At 52.9% G+C, this 25,053-nt stretch overlaps 9 protein-coding genes across 9 annotated transcripts in view; 5 read left to right on the top strand and 4 right to left on the bottom strand.

Moving 5' to 3' along the window:
• Nucleotides 1–361: 361 nt before the first annotated feature.
• Nucleotides 362–1,827, top strand: SNOG_05774 (hypothetical protein; the record flags this gene model as incomplete). Its single annotated transcript, XM_001796118.1, has 4 exons — nt 362–667; nt 771–904; nt 971–1,225; nt 1,323–1,827. 4 exons carry the CDS (start codon nt 362–364, stop codon nt 1,825–1,827), a joined length of 1,200 nt encoding a protein of 399 aa, XP_001796170.1.
• An 89-nt stretch (nt 1,828–1,916) lies between these two features.
• On the top strand, nt 1,917–3,245 carry SNOG_05773 (hypothetical protein; the record flags this gene model as incomplete). The annotated part of the gene is made up of 5 exons (XM_001796117.1): nt 1,917–2,028; nt 2,091–2,209; nt 2,256–2,366; nt 2,416–3,073; nt 3,124–3,245. 5 exons carry the CDS (start codon nt 1,917–1,919, stop codon nt 3,243–3,245), a joined length of 1,122 nt encoding a protein of 373 aa, XP_001796169.1.
• Nucleotides 3,246–4,132: 887 nt separating this feature from the next.
• Nucleotides 4,133–5,261, top strand: SNOG_05772 (hypothetical protein; the record flags this gene model as incomplete). Its single annotated transcript, XM_001796116.1, has 2 exons — nt 4,133–5,012; nt 5,200–5,261. The coding sequence occupies 2 exons, from the start codon at nt 4,133–4,135 to the stop codon at nt 5,259–5,261; spliced, it is 942 nt and encodes a 313-aa protein (XP_001796168.1).
• An 85-nt stretch (nt 5,262–5,346) lies between these two features.
• Nucleotides 5,347–6,750, bottom strand: SNOG_05771 (hypothetical protein; the record flags this gene model as incomplete). The annotated part of the gene is made up of 2 exons (XM_001796115.1): nt 5,347–6,134; nt 6,183–6,750. 2 exons carry the CDS (start codon nt 6,748–6,750, stop codon nt 5,347–5,349), a joined length of 1,356 nt encoding a protein of 451 aa, XP_001796167.1.
• A 3,617-nt stretch (nt 6,751–10,367) lies between these two features.
• SNOG_05770 (hypothetical protein) lies at nt 10,368–13,134 on the bottom strand (the record flags this gene model as incomplete). The annotated part of the gene is made up of 4 exons (XM_001796114.1): nt 10,368–11,540; nt 11,597–11,768; nt 11,851–11,915; nt 12,727–13,134. The coding sequence occupies 4 exons, from the start codon at nt 13,132–13,134 to the stop codon at nt 10,368–10,370; spliced, it is 1,818 nt and encodes a 605-aa protein (XP_001796166.1).
• An 893-nt stretch (nt 13,135–14,027) lies between these two features.
• On the top strand, nt 14,028–14,567 carry SNOG_05768 (hypothetical protein; the record flags this gene model as incomplete). The annotated part of the gene is made up of 1 exon (XM_001796113.1): nt 14,028–14,567. The coding sequence occupies one exon, from the start codon at nt 14,028–14,030 to the stop codon at nt 14,565–14,567; it is 540 nt and encodes a 179-aa protein (XP_001796165.1).
• A 162-nt stretch (nt 14,568–14,729) lies between these two features.
• SNOG_05767 (hypothetical protein) lies at nt 14,730–20,377 on the bottom strand (the record flags this gene model as incomplete). The annotated part of the gene is made up of 5 exons (XM_001796112.1): nt 14,730–15,074; nt 15,131–15,279; nt 15,397–17,709; nt 17,800–20,042; nt 20,083–20,377. The coding sequence occupies 4 exons, from the start codon at nt 20,375–20,377 to the stop codon at nt 15,160–15,162; spliced, it is 4,971 nt and encodes a 1,656-aa protein (XP_001796164.1). The 3' UTR covers nt 14,730–15,074; nt 15,131–15,159.
• Nucleotides 20,378–22,087: 1,710 nt separating this feature from the next.
• On the bottom strand, nt 22,088–24,020 carry SNOG_05766 (hypothetical protein; the record flags this gene model as incomplete). The annotated part of the gene is made up of 3 exons (XM_001796111.1): nt 22,088–22,386; nt 22,438–23,451; nt 23,564–24,020. The coding sequence occupies 3 exons, from the start codon at nt 24,018–24,020 to the stop codon at nt 22,088–22,090; spliced, it is 1,770 nt and encodes a 589-aa protein (XP_001796163.1).
• A 545-nt stretch (nt 24,021–24,565) lies between these two features.
• SNOG_05765 (hypothetical protein) overlaps nt 24,566–25,053 on the top strand; it is a gene marked incomplete at its 5' end in the record, with an annotated part of 1,364 nt that continues 876 nt past the window's right edge. Inside the window, 2 exons of the mRNA XM_001796110.1 lie at nt 24,566–24,600; nt 24,752–25,050. Coding sequence (XP_001796162.1) covers nt 24,566–24,600; nt 24,752–25,050 — 334 coding nt within the window. The remainder of the gene's footprint in view (nt 24,601–24,751; nt 25,051–25,053) is intronic.

Genomic DNA, 25,053 nt, shown 5'->3' with positions numbered 1-25,053 from the left:
AGTCCTTCTCCACAAAATTACCTGAGCGCAGCGCATCTGCCCTTCCATCTGTTCCCTATAATCCTGATTTGAGAGCAGTCTTCACTCCCCTTCCCGGACTACTAACACACCACTGCTAACCCTCACATCCTGGTATCTGTTCCTTAATTCATCTCTCTGTCCTCCAAGTCCCCCATCATCCTCGCTTGTAAACTACGCCCACTCGTCCAAGACATGATCACTAGCTCATAACCGTCTGCCGTACCACCAGATCTGGAATCTCTAGCTTCCTCCATCTGCGTCTCCACTTGAGCCTCCGATCTCTCCTGGCCCCATCGCCTTCTACTTGGATATATACCGCCCATCGCCTCCTCAGTCAGCCATGTCCGAACCCACTGAAACAAGCGCCCGCTCCCTAGCTCTCACCATCAAGCAAGAGCAGCACCAAGGAGACACCACTATTAACTCACCATCGCCATCTGATAGCAAGCATCCCAAGTCATCACAGTCGTCGGATGACTGCAGTCAAACTTCTGCGCCTATGAGCCCGCACCCTCGTCTTGGAACAACCACGAAGACGCCATCTGGACCCCACGTCGGCTCCTCCCGCCCTAGACCACAGTCGACAACGCGTCCTACCAAGATGCTGTCGCAAGCCCAATCCGTCCATTACACCCGGACGGGACGTGTTAGTAAGGCGAAGAAAGGATTGAAAGTCCACAATTGCGAGTGCGGCAGGGCACGTCACACTCATTCATCCTCTTTGGTGCGACATTGCTGACCTTTTCCAGGCGTATACACGAGCAGAGCATCTACGACGACACCAAAAGAATCATGCTCAAGAGGATGCTTTATCGTGCGACTACGCCAACTGCAGTAAAGTATTCTACCGCCCGGACCTCCTGCAGAGGCATCAGGAGAGGCAGTGAGTACCCGGCCTGCTCAGAACGCCCCTCGTCACTAACGAAAGCAGTAATGACCCCGCACAAAGCTCTCATCAGGATGGATATAACTCTGCAGGGTCTCCAGGTTCGTCGCAATTCTCTGCGCCGACAACAGTACCAGCAAGTGCCGCAACAATCGCATCTGATCCGCCCCATTCGACCTCTCTGTATGCTTCACCTAGGCAGCATCCATCAACCATAACCTCAAGGTATAACCCTTTTCGTACTCCTTTGATTCCACGGACTCCTGGTCTTTCATCATCCACTTTCATTCTCAGTTCTCCTCCTACCTCTAGCCCCAAGTGAGTTTTCATTATGCGTGCCAGACTTGTTTCCTCTCCTTCTCTCCAGACTTACGTGTTCTGTTTGGTAAATGCAGCTACTGACTCTCAATGCTAGTCCGAAACATAATGCGCAGTTTGCGTCTCGCTCATTTGCGCCCGTCGCCATGACGGTTGATGGCATGTCGACTTCCGCTGGATGGGGGGAGCAGTTCGGCCAGTCACCCGCGTACTCATCATCCGACGATTATGCTTCTCCGCACCCCGGCCAAGGAGACTATGGCAACTTGTTCTCGAACTTGTCATGGAGCCATAGTGGCAGTCGCACGCGCACCCCATCCAATGCGTCCTTGCATGACCCGTGGGGGCCATACACTCCACAATCCCCGTCTTCATCGGTTTCTACGATGCCATATACTTGTCCACCAGTTCCCAGTCTTGCATACATGACTACTTCATATCCAGTGTCGAGTTATGGCATACTGGCAACTTCAGACCCGACGGCAGACTTTGAGCAGTTTGGTTCAAAAACCATGATGCGGAGGGACATGGATGAGGCTGGCATGCTGTTCCAGGATCAAAACATACGGTATGGGCCAACTCGCGCATACCTATCCGTTTGAACAATATCTAAACAATTACTGGAGGCACTTTCATCCCTACTTTCCCCGTCATCCATCAGCCCACTTTCGGAAGCATGGAACCATCACCCATGCTCTACGCCGCAATGATCGCCATTGACGGACAATACTCAAACGACACGAGTACGAAGCATAACGCGAGGAAGCTGCACGACACGTGCGTCAAGTTGCTCGAGAAAGTAGGTGCCATGTGCAAATCTTGATGGATTGGACTAACTCGATGCAGCGCAAACATGAGTCGATAGCTGAGCCTGACCGTCTGTGCGACTACCAGGCAGTCTTCCTAGTAGAGGTGCTCTCTCAATATCGCGCACGACGTGCTGCAAAAACATTGTCTCCTAGATTCGGCACGCTCTATCAAAAGGTAAGATAAGCGCGGGTAAATCACGCATTCACACTAATCACAACAGGCGGCCGAAGAATGTACACGCGTATCGCCGGAGCTTACCAGCATCGTCCTTTCTCTCGAGCAACCCGAGAACGTCGTTTTCGGAAACTGGATGCGATGGGTTGAGCGTGCCGTATTGGCAACGCTTGCTCACTTCTTGCTACGTGCTCGAGTCCCAGCAGGCTATGTTTCTGGCACGCGAGCCACATGAATCGCTGTTTCGACAGGAGGGCGTCGACCTCCCCTTTCCAGCTCATAGCTTGGTGTGGGATGCGACGACACTTGACGACTGGGCTGTTGCAATTCAGCAACACGCTTCATCACCACAACGCGTCTTCGAGGTCACGCAAGTACCTGTACTTGTACCCTGCGACCCTTTCCAGTCTTCCATTCTGATCGCAGTGTTCTACAACCGGTCTGAGATTGCTTCGCCGTATATCAATGCGCCGGTCACTGAAGACATTGACCACATTCTCGATCCTTCATTCACCACCAAGCAGAGGCTTTTGACAGCGAAGTTGCTGCAAGTGACTCCAATCCGCGCGTTGTTGGCAGTATCTGGCGAATCTTGGATTCTGTTCGAGAAGGTACCTTCTCAACAGGCTCAGATCATATTCAAAACGACTTTGCGTGCTTGGATCAACCAGATCTGGTCCGCTCCCGAAGGCGCTTCGCCGACTGTATCCAGCAAAGAAGCCGTGCGGCTTGCCATACAAATTCTACATATGGCGCTAGAGGAGCAGCCAGAGGATTCCGAGCTTAACATGGGCTCAGACATGGGCGTTTACTTTGCAGCTCTTGTTCTCTGGGCAGCTACTACTGCAGGATCCTCCCGGAAGAGTGTCTCGCGGCAAGTGGTACATCATATGCCCTATCGCCATCATTCGCAGCCGACGAGTTTTATCAACCACGAGTCAATGCTGGTATCGGCCAAGCCGCATCCACTGACGAGGTCGTTCCCGCTTCCAAACGCCGGCGGTATGCAGATGAGTTTGCCAAGCACAATGCCTAGCGAACCGCCGTCGCCTACTCGACATGACTCTCTCAGCGCTAGCACTTTGCTATCTTATGACCAGATCACTTTCAACACGTTATCGTTCCTCTCAGCTATGCCCGAGCTGGTTTCCCCGCCACACTCGTCACTGGATCTCGATGTTCTCCAATCGGGCTGTGTGAGTATGTTGCTCTGGGCCAAACTTCAGCTTCGTGGTACGTTCCTTGAGGGACAGACCGGTATGGCCATGTGGGCCGGCGCACCTGAAGACAGTCTTGGCGAGCTTTTAAACAGTGTCGTTGGCTCACTGGAAAGAATTCTCAACGGTGGTTGGACTAGATGGGGCATCTAGAACGATGCTCATCTGACCTGTTATTTCACTTGATCGGCCTCGCTTTTCAATACGTCTTCTTCATTTCATCTCTCATGGTTGCATGTCATAAACGTTCTTTTTCTCGGTATTCTTATGATACTTCTGCCAATGTTCGATAGCGCATCAGCATAGCACGATCTTTGGGTATGGCTACGATAATGATGTATACGATGGCATTTCGGTGTAGATGTGTGTCCTCTTTTCACCTCGAAGTTGTACAATTTAGATTCCTATTGCTCATCTGACTCTCCGCTTGTTGCCGTTATTTTTTTGGCATCTTGCATCTGCTCGATTCGCGATTCTTCTTATTGCGCATGTATGCACTTTTAGGGCAGGTTTTTTGTACAGTTGCTACGATGTGATCACGAGCTGCACAAGTCGGGGTTCGGCTCTAACTCAGAAGGGAAGCTCTTGCGTGCAGTGCTGACATGCATGATGCCGTACAGAACTATTTGCATGCATGTAGGAATTACATAAATTCGTCCTACTCTCCGAACCATTCGCTCTGTAGTATGTACTACATCCCTGCACCATGGCACACATCGCGCAATCCATTACTTCACTTCCATTCAACCACCCAGCACATAATATACTTCTAACCCTACCACGCACCGCGTCGCATTTGTTAGTTCGCATGCTCAACCTCCCGAACCAACCATCCCTCTCCCGACATCCGCGCGACGGTTACTTCTTCATGCCCTCGCTACAATACCGGTACCAGCACGATACTTACAATCGACCCATCGCTCAGTGGACCGATGAAGAGCATGAGGAAATGAACGCGACTATCCAAAACGACCTGACTACATGGGAGAAGTGGGTGCAAGACGCACAACTCGTCGGCGACGGTACGTTTGTCAAAGAACATATCAACTTCATGCTTCGACCAGACGCCGAGTCGGACTTCCTGCATACTTCTGATCAAGAGACGGAAGGGAATCCCACTTGCATACCAGACACGTTCCTGCAAGTCGTGCGCCCAACGTTTCTCATCCGCCATCCAGGCCTGGTCGTCCCCAGCCTGATGCGCGCCGCAATCGATCTCGAAGGTATGGAAGCTGTTTCATCGCCTGCGTCGGAGAAGGCTATGCGCTGCGAGGCAAGTTATAGATGGCATGTTGCGCTTTATAAACATCTCACAAATTTGGTAACCTACCCGTGCAAATCACACCACGCTGGCACCTTGTATCCGATTGTACTCGATGCTTCTGATCTCATCAACCCTGCGCTTGTGAAGAAGTACGCAGCGGCTATCGGATTGGACCAGAATACAGTACAGTTCAATTGGGAGAGTGGAAGTGCTAACAGCCTGGGAGGAATGGAGGCAAGGATGAAGGATACATTGTTGGGAAGTGAAGGGGTGGTGATGGATAAATTGGTAGGGCGCAAGCAGTTCCATATTGAAGAGTTTGGTGAGCAATACACAGAAGAGTTTGGAAGTGTGCTGGGAGCAAGGGTGATAAGACTAATAAAAAATGCGACAGACGACTATCAGTGGTTATATGAGCGAAGGATGCAGCTTTATGGGGCAGGGTAAAATGATATAAGTACGTGGAAGAAATGAATGGTGCGTTAAGAGATTGGAAACCATGCCTCCAGTCTTCACCAACCACGTTCTCACTCGTCTTATCTTGTACGAGGCAAAGGTTTCGAAACAATAAGTGATTAAATATTTAATACTGGTAAACTATTCGCTAATTTTTCAAACGGAGCCGTTCATTACAACTACAAGTACTTTTCGTTCAATTAGTTCTGAGAAGGGTTGCACTGTGGCTTCATGGGTGCGTTCTTGAAGTACGTCTTGTAGTAGACGTTATCACCAGTGTTGGCGTCCGAGGGAATCCTCGGTGGGTTCACTGGCCCACCTTCGCGCTGCGACTGAGGGAAGAGGACGTTAGGCGAGATTACGCTATCGGGGCAGCCAAGCGCAGTCTTGCTGAACAGCGGGTCAAGTACGCTCAAAGCCCACGAAACGCCCTTGGCGACGTTCTCCTCGGTGCCTCCGAGCACGAGGGGTGTGATGGAGTTGAGACCCTGGTAAACGTCGCAAAGCAAGGTCCGAGGGTTGAAGTTCTGCGTGCCAATCTGAGCAACGCCGGGAACAATGATGTTGCGGGGGTAGATTTGCAGAAATCCGTCGGCGAGTGTGGTGACTGCACCATATGGTGTCGCACGGCGGTACCAGTTCTCGGGCCATCTTTCAGGAACATACTTGAACTCCCCAGTCTTCTGGTCGTATTCAGCACCAATGATGCTCATGATGGACTTGTAGTTGGCAACACCTCCCAAGCCGTAAGTGCCGTTGGAGAAGAAGTTGGGGTAGAAGGCGAAGGCTCCCAAGCTGACGATCTGGGGGAAGGGGAAGTAGTACAAGAACGGGTTGTAGTCCTTTGAGAAGGTCGCGCTGCGGGCGTAGTGTTGAGCCATGACATTCATGCTGAACTCCTTCTTAGGGTCCTGCGCAGCAAGACCAACCATTTGCTTCACAAGGCGGGAAGACAGATGGTGGTTGTCACCGCAGCCAGTGTAGTAGTCTGTCGCTTGTCAGCCATGATATGGTGTTGAGAATGGAATGGACTTACCCTCGCGGTTGGGCGATACATCGGCCTCGACAACAGAGTGGCGGTTTAGTCCACCGATTCCGTTCTTTCCAGATCCAAGATAGAATGACAATCCATCAAGATCACCACTGCCCAAAACAGCGAAGGTGGTAAGGACCAAAGACAGATCTGTCGCCATGTTGAAGCCACGTGCGGTAGCTTCTAGCACCTGGCCTTGGTTGACATAACCGTCGCGAGGAAGGTACCCGTAGTTTGCAAGAAGGTTGAGACCTGGGCAGGGTCCACGGGAGTCGCCAGGGCCAGGTGCCTTGAACTCGTAACCGGGCTCTGGGCGCAAATTGCTCTTGACAACAATGGCCTCGCCGACAGAATTTAGCAATCCAGAGACAGTGTCACCGAGAGCACCAAGCAGATTGCCGACTGGGTTGAGAAGTTGGGGTTCAGCTTCACGCTTCTCCGCCTCTTCACGCTTGATTTCGGTACGGAGGTAGTCTTCAATTTCCTGGCGTGAACCTGCACCACCCATCATTCCAGGGTAGGCAGCAGCAAGAGCTGGCATAGCCAGTACGGCGGCTTGTGTGAACTTCATGACTGCAGGAGATGTGTACCCCAAAGAGACGGTAAGAGAAGTAGCGGTAGGTGGGTGAGTGAAAGAATTGTGGCAGCAGCAGCGCGGTACATTTATACAGGTAGTCCTTGGGCGTGCCTCGGAGTCACTGAATGGAGTGAGCTTGGTGAACATGCTCGTAGGACATCACATCGTGGTAAGATCTGCACAATAGTCGCCGAACGTATGCGGCCAAGACCAACAGCTGCTGTCGGACGACCGTGCAGTTGGAGATCGACGTGATGATCATCCGCCAGAGTGTTGTTGAGGGCTGAGCACTACTATGCAACCGTGTAGGATAGCAGCAAGACATCGAGCATGACGATGGCCCCGGGAGCCAACTCACGGAGTCGTCATTGTCATATTTACACCTAGGCATATCTATGCCAGGCCAATACCGTTGGCGAAGCACCAATATGGCGTGCGGATGTGATGCGAGACCGAGGTACTGTACTCCTAAGTGTAAGGCCACAAGGTATTTGCCGAGTATTCCATCAATAGCACTGAGTCGACAGGGACAGTGGGTCACAATGACAACAAAGGCGCGGTAATTGGGCTCACCGACCGGAAGTTGTTAATGAGACCCCTTCGACGAAAAGAAGATTCGATGGTCGTGCCGCCGCTAGGGTGTACTAGGCTGACCATAATCCTCATGCATGGCAAGCGAGCGTGGACCAGGGTTATGTCAAGCAGATCTCTAGGATCTAAGCTCGCATCGCTGGTGTCTTTTATCCCGCGTCGTGGGGTTCCGGTGAATATGACGTTGAAGCGGTCACTAAAATGTCGCGTACGCGAGACAAGCGTTGATAGAGGGTCCTGTTCTGTACCAATGGGCTGCAGCAAGCCATGGCCCCGAGATGATGAATGCCAAAGGAAGAGTAAGCGCTGGCTGAGTCGTGTCAGTTGGTCGAAAATCACATCGAGATCTTGCAAATCGTTCGGCACGGATGCATTTGGGGACGGACGAGTTTACCGAGTTTCACCACGTCGTTTCCCTAGTACAACGTAGTCACGATGTATATTTTCTTGCGGTTCGCTCGGTTGCGACAACATCAGCTTCATGTAACATCCAGCCCCATGTCAACAAGCGATCGCGGATACCAAAAGACGTGGAAACTAGTGCTCAAGCAAACATGGCAATCGGCAAAATAGGAGTAAAACTGAAGATGGCAAAGTCGGCCAGGCCAAGATCTCGATGCTTAGATTGAGGCTGAGATCGGCAACGCTAATCCACTGACGTAGATCCCGATTTCCTCGTTGCGCACTACGATTCTTCCGAGACCCGATTTAGCCCTAATGATCTAGTAGTCTGACTTAAAAGAGCGCTTGCATTCTCGATGAGGAAATATACATGATGCGATGTGGACGTCATCTCGTACCCGCAGCCGAGTGGTGTAGGTACCTCCGTACCGTCATGATGATCGACTGTGCACAGAGCCGTATATTCATCACGACTTTAAACTTTTGTGGCGCTCCAAACTCTTATTTAGACCTTTTCCAATAATGCACGTCGCTCAACAATTCCCAGCCAGTCGGCTGGGAGCTCAAGTGTTTGGGTGAAGACGGTGACGCCGCTTAAGCGACGTCAGGCGCGATGAGTGACGTCCTTCGAATGTTGATTTCATTGGGTATGGAAACCTGCCCCGGACGTCTTGGAATACAGGCCGAGTTTTTTTCACTACACTACAGCTTTATCATGCGTGTAGACTGCTTGTACTAGTTGTGGGTCCGATGAGGGAGCAACGATTGCACTGCTGTGACGGATTGCCTGCTGCACACATGGGCAACTCAAACTTACATTTGGAACAGCTCCCCTATCCTTCTTGCCACAAACCCGAGAGTACAAGCGGACCTCACTCCGCTATCCGGAGTGATCTTGGGGTTACAAGGACACCCTTCGATCGTTGTTGAACCTACGCAAAGATCACTTATTTGCGAGAATGCACCAGGGTCTGAGAACGATCATGGACAGACAGTTTGGCCTCATAACCACAATACACCCAAGACAGGTTGAATACTCTATCAATGTTTGCATCATGCTAGCTGATATTGTAATCGTGGCGTGTGTATGAGTCTCGCAGACGACTGCCGGCATAGTGCATCTGCAACATCCGGTTGTCTTGCACCTGCGCCATCTCATTGCATGCTTACCCAGCCCTTGGGCTATACAGAACAGGCCTTCGCAGCAAACAGAGAGAGTTTCATATGACTTCCTGATCAAAACCAGCAAGGATTTGATAATCTGCATACAGTATATTTTAAAGGTCAGTAATGACAGCGCCGAAGGCTCTTCTTAACTGCTCCAACTTCAGCGTGCATCCACAGAAGACTGTCCCACTGCACTAATTCCAAGCCCGATCTCACTGATATCGCTAGCTGAAATGTTTACAACACTCTTCATTCTCGCAAGCAATTCGGTGACGTGGAACGGTTTGCCAACAACATCGTCCATCCCCGCCGCCATAGCAATGTCGATCTGTTGCTGCCTGACATTTGCCGTAACGCCAATCACAGGAATCCTCTCCACTAGAACCCCGTCGACTTCCAATTGACGAATCTGCCTAACAGCCTCGAGGCCGTTCATAATAGGCATCTCCCAATCCATGCAAATGACGCTGAGATCGAGAGGCATATCGGCTTCGTCAATGTGATATGCCGGCGGAGGCTCCGTACAGGGTATGTGGTACGATTTGCGACGAGAGGTGGGATTTGGACGAGAGGAATTGTGATTCCAGTACTTCGTCCTCTCGAGGAAATCTAGTGCCTCCCGGCCGTGATTAGCTACGCTGACGACGCAGCCGAGGTTGCGTAGCTGCTTTGCGAGGACCTTTTGATTCACTAGGTTATCTTCAACTACGAGCACGTGCATCACTGGCAGAATTTTCGGGGCTGCTTTGGCCTCTGCTAAATCTGGAAGAAATGTTTGACCCGGCAATTCAACAGGGGTTTCCGAGTGGGCTAAAGATGACCGTCGGCGGAAGGTAGCCTGACGAATTAACTGCGGTGAGCTATTCAGACTCTTAATCATATGGGTTTGCATGCGTATTGGCGGCGGCGGTCGTGACATGTCAGTCAACGGCGTTTGGGGGCGATGCTTGATATCCTCGGGCAGGACACTGGGTAAACTGCCTTTCCGAACCATTGCGGGTATGACGCGTCGCGTTTTAATATAAAAGGAGAATGTGCTCCCCTTTTCAGGTGCACTTTTGAGCCCAATAGCACCGCCTTGCAGCTCAGTAAGTCGTCGTGATATGAAAAGACCAAGTCCGGAACCGCCATAGTGTATGTGTGTTCTGGGCGATGCCTGGCTGAAACGGTTGAAGAGTGAGCCTCTCTCAGTCTCAGAAAGGCCGCGGCCTGTATCAGCGACTAGAAACTGGAGAAAAAGAAGGCTGCAGTCCTTTTTCCAATCCTCTTTCAGGTGATGATCCTCCTCAACGAGTTTCTCTTCATTGAACGAAATCCCCTTAGGGTCGGATATGGGTGCAGTTATACTAGCACAAAGAGTTACAGTAACTCTGCGCGTTGCTTCAAGACGTGTAAATTTGATCGCATTTGTCAGAAGATTGATGAGAATCTAAGGCTGTTAGCCGAGAGTATCAAAAGCGTAATAGAAACTGTGAAAGCGAGCTGCGTATGGACTTGGTGACTAAATGTGCTCCCATCCTGCAATCTAAGTGACAGAGAAGTCTTCCGCTTACCTGTAGAAGTCGTGTGGGGTCCAACGACACCCAATTTAAGTCCATTTCGCGATATGATTGATCGACGGTATAAGACAGCTCCACACGCGCAGCCTTTGCCTCAGCGTCAAACATCTTGACAGCGTGCTTCAAGAGACTCTCCGGTCGAGAATCAACGGGGGTTATGACTAGCAAGCCTGAGTCCAATTTCGAGATTGTAAGGATATCATCAACAATGTGCCGCATATGCTGGGCGCATTGTGCTATCGTCTGAGCTGCATCTAAGGTCTGCTCCAGAAATACGGACCAAGCATATGGCGATGGTGGGACGTCAGCCTCGGCCGCGTAAGATGCAAGAATCCCGTCGGCGCTCTGCATAATTGCAGACAGTGGATTGCGCATCTCGTGTGAAGTTGTATCAATGAAATGCTCCAGGTGCTGTTTGGATTCCAGTGCAACGTCGGTCCTGATCTTCTGCATGTCTTCTGCCCATTTCTGTTTGGAGATGTCCGTTACGTTGCCAACAATCTCTACAAGTTCTCCCCTGCTGTCCAACTCCGGATACGCAGAGCAAAGAATCCAACGATGATGCTCCGTGGTTTCAGACTTGGGCTGAAGAAGATCCGGGGGCGGTACCCATGGCATTTTCGTTTTGAGTTCGAATGAGACTGCTTCTTTGTGCATTACCAGCTTTCCAAATATGGCTTCACATTTTGCGATATCCTCTGGAAATGCGATGTTGAGCCATGCTCCCATGGCGTCACTGTCGTCTGTAGCCACCTCGAACATGTCGTACCAGCGTTGATTGCGATAGGTATATTTACCAACAGAGTCCATGATGAAGATTGCAATATCTGCCCTCTCTGCAAATCTTTGGAATCGTTTTTCTTTCATTTGAAGTTCGGCGAGAAGTTGTTCCTGCATTTCGGCAGCGCGTCCGATCGCTGTTTCGTTCTCACGAACCTCCTCATCGAACAATACGACCGAGGCCAAGGAAGTCGCTAAAAGGCGGAGCATGACCTGCACGAATTTCTTGTATTCTTCGTCAAAGGGTCTTCGAGGATTGATTCCTAGAATCAAAAAGCCCTCGACCTGTTCGCCGGTGGTAGGGGCAAGAGGGCAAACAATAAGTGTTCTGCAAGGCTCACCAAATCCTTTCCAAACAATGCATCTTCGCTCATCTTCAGATAACTCGAGTTTGATCGAAATCCAACAAACTGTGGGCCTTCTTCGATTTGATCGCTTGCGTCAGGTATGGCTGAAAGGGATATGCGCTCCTTGCTGGATGTTGATGCGTAATGGCGCAATCGCGTGCTCCGCCTGTACGCCTATCGTGCCTCTAAGCAAATATGTTTCAATTGGTAGCAGACTGCCAGGTGAAGATAAGGATCCGACTTCGGACGCGTGTTGATCATCCGCTGCGTAGAGGAGCGCGAAAGGAACATCCTTGTCGTTGAGCTTCAAGGTCTGCAACGCGAGGTCCCAATAAGACGCCAGAGTTCGAGCCTTCGCGGTTTGGCTTCCCAATTCCACGAGGCTTGAGACACGGCGTTCTAGTAGGCTGTGTCTGGAACCGACCGTTAGTTTAGATCATGTGTGCGCAGTATGCATGACATACTTGGTCGTCTCGAATAGTGGATGGTAATATCCTGCAATATGCCCCTGGCAGTCTAGGACCGGAATGAACTGAAAAGACCAGTATGTCTCCTCCAGGAATCCATGCCTATCGATGAATATTGGTATTTCATAATCACACACAGATTGTCCAGTGTTGTTCATATGATCGATCAGAGGTTGGAAAGTATGCCAGTACTCACTAGCAAAATGTCGCGCGCTTTGCCCAAGGGCTCCAGGATGCATGATACCAAGAATCTGAACATAAGCAGCGTTGTATATCATTGTTAAACTTTCGCCCCAGAATAGCATGCATGGTTGAATGTCGTTGAGACACATGTTGACAACATTGCGCAACTCAGGCGGCCACACATTCATGGCCCCCAGAGGTGTATCAGCCCATTCGATGCTGCGGAAGTGTTTGATGTGGATCGTTTAGAATAGAATTGGGTGGATTGGAGAGAGTGACATCGTATGAAACACCATGGACTGGAGGCAGTCGTTCGGTGTTTTTTTTGCTGGGGCTATCATGTAGATATGGGTTAGGCGGTACGATGGGGGCTCTTCCTTGCACTGGCATGTTCAAGGGCCGGACTGGAACGCTTTCTAAGCGCTTTCCAGGCCCCGTATCAGGCCATAGCAGAGAAGCATAAAGACCACTAACAATCTTGTGGTCCTTGATGGTTATCGCTGTCCAGATCAGACCATCAAACATGTATGCATTTCCCCGTCGACAGAAGTCGTTCTCGTCTGATGTACCCCGCAGCCACTTGCGGAAAGCCTGTTGCGGCTGTCCATGTTCCGCGAATATGCTTGCTGCGTCTAGCTGTCCGGACACTCTGGCCAACAAGCCTTCGTTGCTGGTGAAAGCAGCATTGCAATATACCAGGTCGATGCACTCGTCGGCGTCGGATGGCTGGCTCGGTGGTGACTGTATGCGGATCGCAAAGGAGGGACGGTCGTCAATGTCGAGCGCGGCTAGAAGTCCTACAGCAGCCAAAACTTCACGTGAAGATTCGCGCTTCAGTTCGGGAATCGATCGGATGGTTCGCCTCGCTTGGTCCTCGCTCATAGCCCGGTGGTAACGATGTTCGCAGGCCGACGGCGCATTAGACGCGCTCGTAGCTGGCTCGACACGAGGTAACGACATGGCACATGGCCTTTGCAGCGTCAATGTGAGTGTCTATGTACATGGCTGCGAGGACCTGGCACTTTGCTCCGCACCTTCTGCGAGGCCAGGCGCGGTCGGGGTTGTTAGCTGGCTCTGGCTAGACATCTAGCGCAGCTGCCAGAACTGAACATGACGTCAAGCTGGCATAGAGTTTCTTTCCAGTCCAAATCCCGGAGATGCAGGATCATAACAGCAACGAAGAAAAAAGTCAAGTCATGTTGTTGCGCGTGACCGTCTATTCATGTCCATGTCGCCCCCAGATCGCTCAGCCACGCGGTTCCCCAGGTCTGAGCCATGGGATCGACAGAAGCAGCCTAGCCTCGTTGCGTTAGCACTGGCCTCTGGAGGCGAAAACAAGCTTCTGAAGCTTCTATGAAGCGAATATACTCCCTTGCCTTGAGACACTGCACACTCAACCGCAACGCGCGAAGACCGCGTCTGTTTATGAACTTTCTGTCTCTAGGCTAGAGCAAGGTTAGCCATCAACGACATCTGAATACACATCTTAGAACATGGCGTCCCATGCATTCAGCCCTACTCATTGGTGCTTCCCGGGTAAAATGGCAGGCCTGACACTACTGGCGTACCAAATGATCATCGTGGGGCAGTGAAGGCAGGCGAAGCAGTCTGCGCCTTTGTTCACAATTCACGCTTCAGAGCTTGAAAGCACTACTTATGGGCCACGATAACCCCTACAGACAGGCTCAGTCCACAGTCCCATAATACACATATCTCACAAGAAAACACACATTTCACAACCACATCAACCTCCGTAGTCACATTCCAACTACAACATGGACAAGGCACACGAAGCATCATCTGAGAAGAGCCATGCAATTTCGCAAGACGCCGCCCCTGCCTACGACGCCGCCGACACCTCCCACCCACCAACATACGACTCACTTTCCTCTGCCGTTCACGGCGAAATGTCCGCCCTAGCAGTCGGCGATCCATCCGAAACCATATCCGTCCCCATGGTCTCGCGCATGCACCACAAGTCCATCCACGACATGAACCCCTTCTCCCACAAGACAGGCAGAGTGACGCAAACCGTCACTGTGCGCAAAATGACACGCGAGTTTTATTTGAAGCATTATGTCAAGGATGCAGAGGGCAACTTTGTTGGGACGGGCAGACAGGCTCCTGATGGCGGGCTGGTATTTGTGCCGGGCAAGAGTACACCGGAGGACTTGATGAAGCAAGTGCAGCAGGTTGCATTTGCGCGGCAGAATATTCGGGGCGAGGGGATTGGACCGTATGGATCTCCTCAGGCACTGGGTGGAGCGGGTGGTTCCATGATTGGGGGAGCGATGGGAGGAAGCATGGGTATGTGAGAGAGCTGGTTCCATGCATCAGGATCTGCATCTGTTTAATTGATTGTAAACTTTACTTGTAAATTATCATTATGCTCACTGTGTTTGCTTCCACAGCCCGTCATCACATCAGATGCGGAATTGCCTGGCGTCTTTGCACACTAATCTTGCACAATTGTCAAATCGACGAATGCATTTATTTCCATTCATCATAAACTATATACGCAGATTTCCCTCCTATCCTATTACTCCTGTCATCGCTCATCGCTCATCGCTCATATCGGCATGAAGTCATCACAGCCTCATGCCCCAAGCCTATGCTAACGCGACCGAATATGTTCACCCAAAAAACTATAATCAAAATGGTATCACAAGCGCGATTTTTCTTTTCCGTATATTTACTCTTTCCCGTCGTTTTGACTTCCTTGGCTAGATAGCCTCGGACGTTGAAGCAAGGCCGGCCGTTACGTTCCTAGAAGATTTCCGAGTCGAGGCTGCTACGGTAGGATTGCAAAGATTCCTCGTCATCTGACATAGGTGTTAGCTTCGGGTATGTAAAGTTTGGCAAGCTTATCACAACGTACCAGCAACAGGCTTCCTGCGAATGACGGTATCAGAATACTGCAGACCCGCCTGTCCACTTGGGCTTCTGCTTCCCATTGGCCTTGGCCCTGTGATCTTGCGCTGTGGGCTGTTCATCGCCGCGTTGGCACGGAGGTGCTGGCTGCTTGGCCTAGGAGAAGGCGTGGGCGTGGCTTGGATCTGGATGATATTAGGACATGGTGTATAGTTTTCAAGATGATGTATAGCTTACGCGATGGCCTCTATCGGTCTCAAGCGAATATCGCACCTCTGCAATGGGTGCAAGTGGTGTCAAGGCACCCTGGCTTCCAAACTCGTTGGTAGAGCTGTACATCTGCCTGGTCTGACCGTAGCCAGCAAGAGGCTGCTGGGGTGGGACCAGGGGGCCATCATCTGCAATCTTTGGCGGCCGGGGTGGTGCTTGCTGCTCCGAAGCCGAGTGCTGGCTATATCCGCCATCAGAATAGATGGGTGACATGGGTCCCTGCGGCGCGCTGCCGGCAGACATGCGATTCCGAGCCAGGGCAGGCATGCTGCCCCACTGGTCATAGTCGGGAGACGAGAGAGGCTCATAGATCTGCGCCTGGGTCTCGAGGTGGTTCTGGTGACGGCCAGTCGGGCCAGCGCGGGGCTGGGGGTGTTGCAGGTTCAACGAGTTGCGGTGAGCCTGATACTTTGGGTCTTCCATCTCATACTGGAGATCGTCATCATCGGGGATGAGAGGGGAAGGAGACCGTGCTGAGCGGATTGAAGCACGCTCTTCCCTGGCTAAAGAGGTGCTGGACCGGAGCCTGTCATCATTACGCATCTCATATGGCTCGTCGTCGTAGTACTCGAGCGACTGCCTTGAGCCAGATCTGGAGTGGCTGGAGTAAGGTCGCTTCTCGCTGGAACCGCTGTTGCGGGGCAGAGTCTCAGGATTGGTGGATGATGTAGTCTTGGACCATCTTGAGATCTTGGGAATGCCAAAAATTGACGAAGTATTAGACTTGTGCTTTCGCTTCGGGGTGTTGTCCAGGCTCTGTGAATCCCGCATCGCTCTAGAGGCCTGTGGTGATTCTTGTGACAACTTCCTCTCGTGGTACACTTCTTGCGTTGGCGTGGTCATCCGCTCAGTGTTCTCGTATTGAGGTTCGCGCACATCGCGCTCGTCGTACTCCTCATCAGAAACCTCCTGAACAGTGCTAACACGGTTGGTAGCTGGAACATCGTAACCAGAATGCAGGTCCTGGATGCGTCGCGCGGACGAAGGGTTGGACAGGTAACCTGATTGATCGGGAGATGAAGCAGTATTGGCGCGACCTTCCGGCTCGTAGCCAGCATCGCCGCTGGCTCGAAGGTTCTCATACGAGGTCATACTGTTCGTTCGAGCGTGCTGATCCAAAGACTGCTGGTTGACGTGCTTCAAGCCCTCGACCTCGTCGAGCAGCTGCATCAACATGTCTTCGATGTGTTTCATGTCGCTGCCACCCTTCATAGTCAGGCCCTTTAGGGCACGTTTGAACATGCTCTTCTTCTTCGTTTCGACATCTATATCTTCTGAAGATGATCGGTTGGCTCTCGGCGAGCTCATGGGCTGTGGTCGAGGTCCACCCAAGATTCGTTGCTCAGCGAGTCCGACTCTCTTGTCTGTGGTTCCCATGATCATGTTGTCCTGGACCTTGATGAACTGCTTTAGGTCATCTAGCTGGTTGCGCATCTCTGCCGCACTTCGGACTAGAGTAACAAGGATCTCGGTATCGCGAGCATTACGCTGCGCGTCGCGAACAGTGAGATGGTCCATAAGTGCCACAATGTCCTTGGATTGAATGCGATCGATACCTTTGCCGGTCGCAGAGTCGTACAAAGGCGAGGCCATGCCATGAGAGTTGCCGCTCTGGTGTCTAGTGTGTTTTCCACTCGTAGCAAACAGGTCAGGGGCACCAAGACCCGATTCATCGTAATCATCACCAAGCCCGTCATCGTCAAAGGACTTGGTGTGATTGCGGCCTTGCGGCGTGTAGGCTTCACGTGCGTTAGCCGACTGGTACCCTTCGTCCCTCCAGCCTGTTGCATTGGACACAGGAGTACGGTTGCTGTGGGCATAGCCAGACTGTTGCTCGTATTGAGTCTCACCTCTGTAGTCTTGGTCGTATTCATCCTCCACACTGGGTTGACGTCTCTCATCGTAACTGACAGGACTTTGATTGTTCTGGAGATGGTTTGCTGCGGCGGCAGCAATAGCAGCAGCGCCAGCTCCAGCACCCATAGCGCCGCCTTTGCTGAAAGACGTCGGCGTGCGCTCACGTTCTTCCTGACGGCTCAACAGATCGTCGGTCTGATCGTGGAAGCCATCTCCAAGAGGTCCTTGGATAATAGATGGGTTGGTCGTAACATCTGAGTCGTTGTCGTCATGCACGCCATATCCTATCTCTGGCATCATGTGGCCATCCGTAGGGAATGCACTATGGTGCATTTGTGGCTGGTCATCGATTGATTGGGCAATGCTCTGCCTGGGAGAATTCTCCGCATTCACTTGGTGGTGTAAAGCCTCTGCTTCACCACGGATGGCAGCCCATCTCTGACCACTGGGCACCTCGTTCTTTTGCAAGATGGGGCCTGCCGAAGGGCTTGGACTAACTTGGGATAACCGGCTTTTCTTCAACGGGCTCGATACAGCCGAAGAACGCACACTGATCGTGGAAGGGTCGTGAAGAGAAGCAACCGCCGATTCCACTGCGAGTGGCGTGTGCACGTACTCGGGAGTGACACCGACTTTGCGGACATCTTCAAAGTTGGCCTTGTCTTGGTAATCCAGGTATTGGCCATCGGCGCTATCGTCGGTGTAGTTAGTCATGCGGTTGTAGTTGATGCCTGGGGATGCCTGTGAGCTCTCCTCTAGCTCCCTTCGATAGATTTCATTTTGCTCGTGGTTCTTTTCGAAAAAGTCCTCGGCATCGCGCGGAGTCTCTGAATCTCCAAGCACCGATCGCTTGCTTTCTAGAGTGATGCCTTGCGGTCGCTTTCGTGTCCGTGCTGCCTTGGTGCTCGCCGTGGATTCTAGCGAACCAATGGAAAGATTTGACTGTGGGCGATGTATCGTTTGTCCGAGAGAAGACACTGATGCCCCACTATGGTATGATCGCATATGGCGAGGCGAGCCAGTGGCATTGACCTCTTCGCGATAGCTCGCTTCACTTTGGATTGGACTAACTCCGCGATTCGAACTGTCCTCGGCAATTTCAAACTGTGATGCTTGTGGGTCAGAGCGCTCGATGGCACGCGCTTTAGCGGCAGCGGCAGCTTGCAAGCTTGCATTGTCAGTCTGCTCCCTTCTTGAAAAGTAGCTGCGATCGCTCTTGGGTGTGATGGTCCGGATCTCGCCAACCGAGCGATTGCTGTGCGCAGTGCCCATCGTCTGTTGCAAAGCATTTGGAGTCCGTGTTGGCGTGCGCGGTGCAGGGGAGAGGATGCCGCGGGGTACTTCTTGAAGTGGTGTTTCGACACCCAAGCTCCTGTCCACTCCAGTGATGCTGGCCGAGCCATTGATCGAGGACCGTGAGTCTCTCGACTCGGGCCTTTTCCTTGTGTCTGTCTCTGCGGACAAGATCGAGTCGCGAGTCATTTCAGAGCCGCCTATGAGCTCGCTATGATTGAAAGGGAGCGGCGGGACGGGCTGCTTCTTGTACACCTCTTCCACACTCTCGGAGATGCTTGCTGAACGACTTCTGCTGCTCCGAGAAGAGTGGCGCTTTCGATGCCTCCGCTCCTCTTCCTTCTCTTCATACGAGGTATGCGACTTCAACGCTGCAGCTGTAAGACCGGCACCTGCCAGTCCTGCCAGAGCTTGGTCTCTGACAGAGGTCGAGCTAGACTTGTCCTTGCTCTTCCTTCGATGGCTCTTTTCAGTCTTCTCACGCGAAGTAGAGTCAGCATAGCTTCGCTGAGACTCGGAGCCACGGCTTGATCGACGCTCCTTGCGGATGGAGTCGCCGGAAAGCACAACGCCAGGCTCATCGCCGTGGCGGTTCAGTACGACCTTGGGCTTGCTGCCGTGGAGCTTGGGAGCGCTCGAGGATTTAGATGGCCGGCGTCTGGATGGATCACGGGAACTGGCAATGGAGTCGTCGTAGTTGATGCTGTCGCGGATGTCTTCACGTGACATGCGCTCAAACTTCTCTCGGTTTCGCGAACTCTGCCTGTCCTCCTTCAGGGCATTTAGCTCGGGTAAGATGAGGCGCTTGATTGCATCTTCGACGGTGGCGAGCAGTTTTGGGTTCTGGATGGAAGAGGTGCCAGAGACGGCAGAGCGCGATGAGTATGCGCCGGATTTCCGGTCTGCATTGGACGACAGGAGGCTCGACTCAGTGCCGCTGACTTCCTCGACATCCTTGCTCCTCCTTCGGTGCGATCTGCGGGGGGAGGTCAACTCCTCCTTGGTCGTCTTGCGGGACGACTTGGCGGCGGCGTCGTCTAGAGCCTGCTGCTGTTGCAGCTTCTCCATGACACGCTGAGTGATGCGGTCCTTGCTCAGGCTTCGACTGCGCTGGTGCTTGGGCGCCTTCAAGGTGGCGCGCTCCTCGGCAGCCATGGCCTCAGCCACAGTCTCTCTCTCCAAGCTCCGGCTTCTGCGACGGCCGGGAGGCTTGATTACTGGGGCGCTTCCTTCAAGCATGCTGTCTGGTGGCATGGATGAAATGTCGGATGCCATGATCTGGAACCGTCCAGCGCCGTTGCTCGAGACGTCGCTGGTGTTCTGCAGCACTTCGATCTCTACGGGTGGCAGAGACGAAACGGTGGATGCTTCTGAATAAGTCTCGGCGGTGCGAGTGTCGATGATGTCGTCGCGGGGCTTGCTGCCGAGCGAGATGCGGCGCGTGTACGACGGCTTGTGGGGCTGGCGACTCGTCTGGGTGATTTTGACGTGGTCGTTTGCGGTGGTGGTGTTTTTCCGAGAGGATGGGGTGACTCGCACGCGGACGCTGGGGCGCGAGCGGACCTTGCCCCTCCTCTTTTCCGGCCTCGAAGTACTCGATGAGCAGCGAGGTCTGCGAGGGGAATTTTTTGTGCAGTGTGCCCTGGGGCTTGGTGGTGTTGGTGGTGTTGATGGTGATGGGTGTGCCGTCTTCGGGGACCGAGTAAGAAGTCTTGTCGGTGCGCGTAGAGACGTTGGTTTCGACGTCTGTACGGAGATATGTGTCGTCTGCGGAGTCGAGAGTCGAGGGTTCGGTGGGTGCTGGGAGGGGGGGTCTCTTCGTGGCCAAACTCATGGTCGAACCGCGAGGGATTCTAGAAGGCGGCGTGGTCGGTCGACGACATGGGCGCGGATGTTCGTCGAGCGGTCACTGGGGGTGCGGTGGTGGGCGTACGCAAAGGGGAGGACAGGTCGCAGAACCGTTGCGCTGCCTGGCTGTCTCTGGGTTGCGCGACCGGGAAAAGCTGCGGGTACCACGGTAGAGCAGGCCGTGGGCGCACGCTTGGGGCGCGAAGAGGGTGCGGACGTGTGATGAAGACACCGTCTACGGGCGCATAGCAGGTGCAAAGACTGCGTGCAGCGGGCGTGGATGCGACGAGTCGGGCGGGTGCGTGCTGGGCGCGCGGGCGACTCGAAGAACGAGAGCTGAGGTGCTGTTGTTAGCTGTCCGTCCGCCGATCCTACAGTGAGTGCACTGCGCTACACCACGCTAGATTGCGCAGCTCGAGGACGTACCGAGGCCAGGAACAGCCGCTGGGAAACGCGTGTGTAGCGTTACAATGGCTACAAGCAGGGCCGTCTGTCTGCAGTGAAGGGGGACTGCCCGTCGCGATGTCGTCGCCGTAGAGTGAGAGCTTGCACGGCCAAGGTCTACTACCACTCTAGCGCCCAGCCTTCCAGGTGATCGAAAGCCCAACCAACCCGAGGAGACACGCTCCTTCGCCCGGTAGTCAGATTAATCAAAGAGAAAAGAGATGCAAAATGGGAACATCAGGACGTCGGCGCTACACCTCACGGCCAGATTGTCTCGCTTGCTATTTTTTTTCCACAGCCTCCCCGTATCCAAATGCCAAATGGGACAGGACATCATGACTTGTCGCTACCAGCCACCTCGTGCTGCACCACCACACTCCACCAAACAGCGTGCTCCCCATCCCTCGTGGACCCAGCGAGCTATGCAGGAGCTGCACCAGTGCTGCAAAATGACCCGCTTTGCAGCCAGTAGCCAGTAGCCAGTAGCCAGTAGCCAGTAGCCAGTTTGCAGCGCCGCTGAGCGAGTAGCATACCGTCCCGACAACTGTCCCCATCCCCATCGCCGTGTCCGGCAGGTGGCTGGGACCCCGTCTTCCTGCTTGTACTTCCCCAGCCTCGTCTCCTTTGTCCATCTCTGCCATCCAGCTATCCTCCCCAACACCCCCTCCGCAAAACACAACAGACTTACTTCCCTTCACCGCTACATCGCTCCTGCACTCCAGGTGGACGGTGCCCTCGTCATCGTCCCGTCTTGGGTGCGCGCTAACTGTTAGTCTACGTTACCAGGGTGATGTTGCCGAGCGCCCGCCGGCGGACGCTTCCGCTTGTCGTTTCCGCGGCTCCACGCCATCATTGGCTCATGGAGCTTTGGCCTTGCCAGCGCATCGCCCATACAATCACTTTAACTGCGGAGTGGTAGGGCTGCGTGCGGGAACCATGTATCGAATTATACGCCTAGGATGCTATACACATGTTGCGGAGCATTTGTTGCGATGAGGTGGCAGGCCCTGACCTCGCGGAAAAGTGCCTTCTAGGCCTTCAAGTGGCTGCACGCAAAAAAGACGCGAGGCTGTTTCTTCACCGGTGTTGCGGCGTGCCGCCGACTCCACGGCACTCACGTTTGTTCACTGACTGTGCATTTCTTGCATTTCTGCATCTGCAATTAAGCCGCGAACAGCTGCATCAACCCCGATGCCTAGTTTTAGACTGCGCCCGAAACGCCATGCACATGCTCGTCGTCACCTCCGCACAACTAGAACCGTTTGTTCGGTTTCATTGGCCTTCTTCCTTGCTGCGGCTGACGTCCATATTCTCTCCGTCCCTCGACCTTCTTATCTCTGCTCAAACTCGCGCCAAGCGAGATGTCTATCCGCGGTGGTGTCGAGAAACCAAAGCTCTTTGCTACCTTGACGAGATCGAGCTTGTGCACATCGAAGACGGAGCGCAGACTGTGTGATGCATACGCTTGCAGATAAGATCGATAGCCGTCCTTGGCAGACTTGTTGAGGTAGTAGTTCTTCGTAATGAGCGCCTCCAGTTGGCTCTGAATGTCTGCAGAGCTGTTAGCGTGAACCACGTTTCAAAAACCGCGCCTAGACTTACTCAGAATCTTGTTTGCTGGTAACTCAAATTCCACCAACGGCACCCTCGCCTCCTTGAGCAGCTTCAAGAAGCCAATCTCGGACGGTAACAGGAACATCAGACTCCGTCCCTTGCCCTCTGAACCTCTCGCTGTTCGACCGACACGGTGAATATAGTCGCGCGGGTCATCCGGAGGGTCGAACTGAATCACCCAGTCTACCTCGGGGATATCCAACCCTCGTGCCGCAACATCTGTACAGATCAAAGTTCCAGACTGTGCATTGCAGAACTCGAAGAACCTATTCGTCCGGGCCTGTTGCTTGAGCTTGCCGTGTAGCTCCAAGACCGGTAAATCAATGTAGTTGAGCAGCTCGGCGTAGAACTTGACCGAATTACAGCTCGAGAAGAACACAATGACCTTCTTCTTCTGGTGCTTCTTGAGGAAGCTGAATAGCAGCCTGAAGCGTGTGTCCGAGTCGCAGATGACATACCCTTGTTCAAGTCCCTCCACAGTCGAGTGCTCTTTCCGGTAGTCCACGTTGATGTACAACGGGCCGGCCTTCAGTGATATACGCGCAAGGTCCTCGACCTTCGTGGTCTGTGTCGCGGAGAAGAGCATTGTCTGCCTGTCTGTGGGAAGAATCTTGATGATACTCCTCATTTCGTCTTCAAATCCGACTTCCAGAATACGATCAGCTTCATCAATGATCAAGCTCTTCAAATTCTTGAAGACGAAGCCTTGTGTGTTATGCAGGTGGTCTAACAGACGTCCGGGAGTCGCAATAAGCAGATTGACACCCTTAGCCAGCTTCTCAGCCTCTGCTCTCCTGTTTGCGCCACCAATGACAATGCCAAAAGTTTGCGAGTGCTTCTCCATGAGCTCGCGGGCGACTCCGAAGATTTGTAGAGCGAGTTCTCGGGTAGGGGACACGACAATGACACCGGTACCGTTGCGCGGCTTGAATCGCATGGAAGACAGCATCTCGATGGCAGGGATCAGGAAAGCAAGCGTCTTTCCGCTACCAGTCTTTGCGGCTCCGAGTACGTCCTTTCCACTGTTACTGCGTTAGCCAACTTTCTCTGGTCGATGTATGCGCGCATTACCTCAGTAGTGGTGGAATCGCCTTGCGCTGGATCTCCGTCATACTTTCGAAGCCCATCGTCTTGATGGCCTCCATTGTACGCTCGGACAGGTTCAGCTCGTCAAAACGGGTCGGATCGTCCACCGTGGGTATCGAAGTACCAGAGGGCAGGTCTGCTACTGCGAGTGCGTTGGCGCCACTTCCAGCCGCATCCTCATCTTCGTCCTCATCTTGAGCTGCCTTGGCTTTCTTTGCCTTCTTTGCCTTCGCGGCAATCTCTTTGAGCTCAGCGTTGACTTGCTCCTCGTCTTCCTCAGCGCCGCTCTCTACATCATTCTCAGACGCATCCGCTACAACATCTTCCACTTCAGGCTCAGGTGTGTGCTCCTTCTTCGACTTCTTGCGGGGTTTCTCTACTGCTGCTGCGCCATTGGTATGCGCTTTGACGGGCTCAGCTTCCTCGCCCTTCTTGGCCTTGTGCTTGCGCTTGCGCTTCTTCGAGTCGATGTCGGCGGCCGTCATTGTGAATGCTGGTTTGTGGTATGCAACTGCGTGGAAATGGGCGTGTCGCAGGTCGCGAACTTTTCGAGAAGCTAAGAAAAAAGTTCGGTGGAGTCGGCACTTCGCGCTGATTCGCTGACAGGGCCCACCTAGCGCGCCATCACTGCCCTCGGCATCTGCTTTCACCATCAACAGTGGAATCCGACATTCTCGAGCCTGTTTTGCCCAGTGGCTTTGCCGTTTTACTGTTATTTGCAAGACATGGCTCCTCTCCATGGACTACGTGACGCCAGCTGTGTTTGGATATGCCTCAAAGCACCCCAGCCCTCACTGATTCGCTATCGGGAACGATCTATTGTCAAGTCCCAAGATGGGAAGGTAGTCGATTCAATATGCCCTTATTTCGTCGGCAGTTGTTAGAATCAATCAGTCCCGCAGCTCTTGGATATGACGTTCTAGCCTTCCCGCAACATTGTGAAGTGACGTTCTAGCGCTCCCACAGCATCGAATGTGATGTTCTAGTGGATCAACAGAGCATCGGGTGGAAACAAGATTACCAATCAACCATGCCCCTCAAGAGACATAGATATACATATGAGAAGTGATATTGTCTTGATTACCATTACATCAACCTGCAACTTCGCATACAAGCAGTTCGGTGTCCAAACAACGAGAAGTCGGCACGATGGTACCCAAATTGTTCCTGTGAGAGAACCGTCCCTTCAGAATTCTTGCCATCTGACCGAATACAGTACAGGAGGAACCGGCCACATCGGCGGCTCGGTTCTGCACACCATCTACACAGCTCATCCAGAGTGGTCCATCACTGTCCTACTCAGACGCGTCCCAGAGACCTTCACAAAGTGCTACCCAAACGTCGCCATCATCCAGGGCGACTTCGACTCCTCATCTCTCCTGTCCACCAACGCAGAAGCAGCCGACATCGTCATCCACTGCGGCGACTCAGACCACGAGAACAGCCTGAACGCATTACTATCCGGACTCCTTAATCCGTCGCACACCAGGCTACCTCCTGCATCTCAGCGGTACAGTG

Source organism: Parastagonospora nodorum, assembly GCF_000146915.1.
Source record: "Parastagonospora nodorum SN15 chromosome Unknown scaffold_8, whole genome shotgun sequence".
NCBI classification, from domain to species: Eukaryota; Fungi; Ascomycota; class Dothideomycetes; order Pleosporales; family Phaeosphaeriaceae; genus Parastagonospora; species Parastagonospora nodorum.
Note: the sequence above shows the minus strand (reverse complement) of the source record. Positions and strands in the feature narration are given on the sequence as shown.